At 47.6% G+C, this 5702-nt stretch overlaps 1 protein-coding gene across 1 annotated transcript; it reads right to left on the bottom strand.

Annotated features, from left to right (window-relative positions):
• Positions 1 to 559: 559 nt before the first annotated feature.
• On the bottom strand, positions 560 to 4563 carry LOC122552949 (5-hydroxytryptamine receptor 1B-like). The gene has a single exon (XM_043696235.1). The coding sequence runs from the start codon at positions 3424 to 3426 to the stop codon at positions 2296 to 2298; it is 1131 nt and encodes a 376-aa protein (XP_043552170.1). The 5' UTR covers positions 3427 to 4563; the 3' UTR covers positions 560 to 2295.
• Positions 4564 to 5702: the final 1139 nt, after the last annotated feature.

The following is a 5702-nucleotide window of genomic DNA, read 5'->3' as shown; positions in this document are numbered from 1 at the left end:
TAATAAAATGTATAATGTGTCACCTTTTCAATATGTATATTTTCCACTGGTTTGTTCTGTAATCCTTCAAGGTATATTTTATCTCAAGGATTGATTTGCCTCTGGATGCAAAACATATTGAATTTGATTGGGTTAATTGGAGAGAATTGGAGAGAAAATGAAATCTGCCACTTGGTAAAGATGACTTAAGTGTTGGACTGGGCTGGACAAAGTTAAACACCAGGTTATAGTCCAACAGGTTTATTTAGAAGCACTAGCTTTCAGAGTACCGCTCCTTCATCAGGTGGCTGGGGTGAATAAGATCATGATCACAGAATTTATAGCCAAAGGAGTCCAGTGTGATGGAGTTGTGATACAGTAAACAATTTTACATTAAATCTTTCATCCTTTAGAATGGGATATGTTGATTTTTGTTCTTTGATATGTAAAACCTAGAACTTCTTTCGAATTACATTCTCAAGACAGCTCAGCTTTTCTAACAATAGGTGTGAAGTCTGCCTGTGTCCCAATGTTTAGTCAAACTGACAAACCCTCTGCACAGTTTTACAGATGTTTTACATGGCTTCATGCAGTTTTTGAAACATAAAATGTAATTCTGCAAAAACAAATTCACCCCATAAACCTATATGTGTGTGCCTGACGGAATGGCAGAGCGAGTGTGCATGTGAGTGTGTGCCTGCGGGTGTGAGTGCACCTGATAGACTGTGTGTACAGTAAATGTGTGTGTGCGTGTGTAAGCTTGGTTAAGTGTTTGCGTGTGTCTCTGTGTGACTGGATATGTGCATATGAGAGAGTGCGTGTATGGGTGTGAGTGCAGTGGGGTGGGGGGGGGGGAGGGATGGTGTATATGTGTGTGCATATGAGAGAGAACTTGGGTATAACAAAGGGTCTGCCTGGGTGTGTCTATGTAGGAGTGTGGATGTGTGTGTGAGAGTGTGTATGGTACAGTGGGGTCACCTGTAGTGTGACATGAACCCAGGGTTCCGGTTGAGGCCATTCCACGGATACCGAGCTTTGCTCTCAGCTCGGCCACTCTGCGGTGTTGCTTGTCCAGAAGTCCGCCCTGGAGGATGGTCAGCCAAAGGTCAGAGGCCGAATGTCCCGGACCGCTGAAGTGATCTTGATGAAGGTGCGGAGCTCTCAAAGCTAGTGCTTCCAAATAAACCTGTTGGACTATAACCTGGTGTTGTGTGATTTTTAACTTGGTGAAGAGATTGTCTGTGATTTTGTTCGCAATTTCGAAAACTTCTGTGGAGCTGTCTTTCTCGTTTTAACATTGCTTACCAATACTGGCTTATCAGAAATATAAACCGAGTGTTATCAAAAACGCAGCGTTAACCGGCTTCGTTTGTCTTAAAATAAACATTCCTTTATTTGGATCGTCAGTTTAACCTGCAAATAACATCATTCATCTAAATATGGAAGATAACACATCAAAACACAGTGCTGACAGGGGAAAAATTACTGTGGTTGAATTCGGTTTCGTTTTTTCCATGATTTGAAACTACAGGTAACCAAGTAGCAACAACACGTTGAGAATACAGGCGGCTTTATGAAGCTTGTTTAGGATCGAGAATTTGTCATACACTGGCATTCAATGATGTGCATTTTAATTGCAAAATATTGGGGGAAAAAACCGGCTCAGTTGGCATGTGCGATCAAAGCAATATAAACGGGAAAAAAATGAATGATTAGAATAGTATTTCTAAGCTGCAACATCCTTTGTTAGCCTTCAATTCTTTCTGTTCAAACAACTAAAACTTCCGTTATAAATAGAAGGCGAAGCTTTGAAGAGGCGCAATCTCTAACACGGCCAAAGCTATTCCAAATGTAGCAGTTTTGGGGGCTGCGGGGAACTGGCGATGTCTCTCCACAGCCAGACCCAGAAACTGCCTTCAGCTTAGTCCAAGATACCCCAAGTTTCAGGTCTAGACTGTCGCAGCTATCCACCTCACTGAAGTGAGAGACAGCATCAAATCCCTCTCGAAAATAACTACAGTATCCTCTCATGGTGAGTGCGGCGGGAAGGGTTTCTGTCTTTAACTTTTGATCGCGACTGATCTGACTGAGATCAAGAAAAGCTGCGACGCGCTGGTCCGATTGACGCATCTTCGCTTTTGTTTTTTCGATAAAGTGCCATATGCAACGCTGCGGGTGCCCGTTTGCAGGTGCCGAGAGATGCCCGAAGAGCTGGCACACATCCCTCTTGGTAGCGTTGGGGCAACACGGCGTGGGGTGGGGACTGGGGGGGGGGGGAATGGTGGAGTTGTCCAAGGAGATGCTCAGGGTGCACAGTCACCGACAGCGGATGAGTTTCTGGAAAGCCTGCTTAAAGTCTTCATTGGACATGGTGTAGATGATGGGGTTGACGAGGGAATTGAGATAGCCCAGCCAGTTAAAGAAGTCGAAGATGGCCTGGTGGAACCAGCACGCCTCCTTGCAGATGGGTAAGACCAGGGTGATGATAAAGAACGGAAGCCAACACACGATGAAGGCGCCGAGGATGATCCCTAAGGTTTTGGTGGCTTTCCTCTCTCGGGCCGCCGAGATCCGCTTCTTTTCCAGCAACATGTCGGAAACCTTGACTTTGACGTGGTTGGGGTTAACCGGGGAGGCGGTCTCGCTGGGTAACTCGGTCACCCGGGAGTTGACGGAGGACAGGGAAGAAGATCCTGGCGAGTGGGTGACCAGCTGAGCCTTGGTCAGGCGCTTGCCGCTCTGCTTCGGCGCCTGCTTTAGGATCCGGGACCTGGCCTCCACGTAGATCCGCCCGTATAGGGCGATCAGCAGCAGCGTGGGGATGTAGAAGGCGCCGAAAGTTGAGTAGATGGTGTAGAAGAGCTGGTCCGTGTTGACAGCGCAGTGCATGAGCTCTCCGGCTTTGGCTTGCCTCCAGAACAGAGGCGGGATGGAGATGCAGATGGAGATGATCCAGACAGTGACTATCATCACAGCGGCTCTTTCAGGCGTTCGCTTCATCGAGTACCCCACCGCGTCGGTGATCGCCCAGTATCGGTCCAAAGCGATCACGCACAGATGGAGGATGGAGGCGGTGCAGCAGGTAATGTCGGAGGACAGCCAGATGTCACACACAACCTGGCCGAGGCTCCAGGTGCCGCTGACAGTGTAGACAATACTGAGGGGCATGACCAGGATAGAGACCAGCAGGTCGGTCACAGCCAGCGAGGCGATCAGGATATTGGCGGGAGTGTGCAGCTTGCGGGCTTGGTAAATGGTGGCGATGACAAACCCATTGGAGAGCACCGTGGCCAGGGTGATGAGGCACAGGAAAACCGAGGCCGACACCCCCCAGGCTGTGATGCCAGTCCCTCCGGGAGCACTCACTTTGGCGCTGCAGTTGACATGCTTGGAGTTGGCTTGCAGCTGCACGCTGTTTGGCGGCAGGCACTCGGCGGACTCGTTCATTCTCTTCCCCCGGAAGGCAAACCAGCGGCCGCTCGGCCCACACGTGCATTACTCGGGCAGCTCCCAGCGGTCAGTCCCGCTTCGCTGGGAATGCTGCCTGCCCACTCCCAGCCAACCGGCCGGGAATAAGTCTGTTTGCAACCGCTAGTGTGTGCAGCTCCTCGTCTTTCTGAATGAGACTTTGCGGCTGCAGGATAGCCCAGGAACCTGTGTTAGGATTTAAACTTCTTCATGTTCAAATTCATCATTGCTGACTCCTTCATTCAGAACAGTTGCTGCCACTAACTTGTTACCTCTTAACTCTTCAGTCTGGGCTGTTCTGTTTTACTTAGGTTACCGAGATAAAGAATATTTTGCCACCTCAGGATAAATAGACTTCATCTGAAATGTTCATCTCAGATGCTGACGAAGCCCAGGCTCCATTAAGCTCAGGTTTCTTGGCGTTTGGCGATGTTTTCTCTGGTTTTTCGGAGTGGTTCCCCCGAGCTCAGCTCAGGTGCAGGGCTGGGAAGGCATAAGGAGGGAGCGCGGCTTGGAGAGAATGTGTCCGGTCCGCATCTTCACATTGTTTTATAACATCCCTCCCACAGGAAGACGGAGTCTAACCAAACTGAACCAGTCCTTCAGCTTCGAGTTTTAACGCAGAACCAAACGCCTCCTCTGGGTCATAGTGCTCCTTGGCATTCCCACAGCTTGCTCTCTCTCTCTCTCTCTCTCTCCCGACCAGTTTCTTTCGCTCAATGGCTATCACGCAGGCTGATGTACACAGATTGTCGAGACGATTCGGGTGAAACGATTTCGTTTTCTCATCAGTTGACAATCACGTTTCACCATCCACACCGTCCAATCAGACCCACTACCCAATGGTTCCTTTCTATCCCGAAAGCAGAAATGCTGACAGACACGAATCAAATGCCGCTGTTTTCCCAAGTCCCCCGCGCCTTGAGAGATTTATCTGAGGTTTTCAAAGCACCAACATTCACACATTAATCCTTTGAAGGTGGGGCGGGGGGTTGCTGCTGGTGCATATTTTCGACGTGTGGATGGTTAAACTGTTCACAGACTGCTGCGTCCTTCTCTGCTAGTCACATTCTCTGCGACAGCACTCCGCACTTACCCGAAGTGGTTGTGAACACTTTTCGAGTTTACAGTTCAGCCAAACTGCGACACCACGTCAGCGGGAAGACACCTTGTGTCTGATATTTCCCTGAGAGATGTCAGTACACCAGGAGGGAAATACCATTCACAAATCCTAGTGAAGAATATTCGGGAGTCACGAAAATGAAGGCTCCAGGACAGAGTGAAGAGCAAATAGATCCAAATCTTTCCTGTAATAAGACCCGCTGCAATTTATATTTCATATGATCGTATCGGCACTTTATTCTGTGTCTCGCTACTTTGTCTTTTTTTATGTTTCCTTTTCTTGGCTATTTCCAGTTTGCCCCCGAATGTGAAACGAGACCAGCCGTGGAATGGACTCGTTACTGGGCGCATTACATGCCCAGGAAAGACCTGTCTGTCTTCACCAGTCTGCACGTCGACTGGTGCCTTAGATCTCAACCTCTTGATGTCCACCTGCCCGTTACAGTTACCTAAATGTTGTCAGACGTTCATCAAGACTCACAGCTTTTTGCTGCAAAAATGGCAGTTAACAGAAAATTCCGCCCAAAGTCTGCGTTTCTCCCAAGTAAAGGTATAAATAATCCGTGATTTCTATTCACGAGTATTATTGGCAGAATCTTTGTAAGAAACTCAGGAATTATAACGAACTTCACTCGCTAACATTTTGATGCCTTTTAGCATGTTATTTCGGAAGTTCGATTTTAGGAATATATCTCCTTTGGCCCGGTTAAATATTTACGACGTTTAATTAGGGATTCCCGACAACTACTTGAGACCAGAACATTATTATTATAACTGAAACACAATATTTATCTGATAAGCTGCGTGCCTGTCATCCTTTGGCCACAGCGTACAGGTCAGAAGGAATTACTGAGGTTCTCAGAATCAGAGATCGGTGTTAACCTGTTCAGGCAACAATATTGCATCGAGGTAGTCACTACCGAGTTCATACACTGCACACCAGCAAGCACCTATCCAGCACTTAACTGATAAATGAAACAACAGTGTTGTTCTGGACGAAAATATAATGGGTATTTTCTGATTGAAATGGGATTCAAACTTTAAATTTATTTTTAATCCGCTGGGCTTAATGTGGGGGAAAGGAAAAAGGGAGTAGCTGGGGCTTGTTTCGTTTTAAGACCCGCCTAAGATTT

This window comes from Chiloscyllium plagiosum, chromosome 9, assembly GCF_004010195.1.
Source record: "Chiloscyllium plagiosum isolate BGI_BamShark_2017 chromosome 9, ASM401019v2, whole genome shotgun sequence".
Classification (NCBI taxonomy): domain Eukaryota; kingdom Metazoa; phylum Chordata; class Chondrichthyes; order Orectolobiformes; family Hemiscylliidae; genus Chiloscyllium; species Chiloscyllium plagiosum.
The sequence above is the reverse complement of the archived record's forward strand: the minus strand, read 5'-3'. Positions and strand labels throughout refer to the sequence as shown.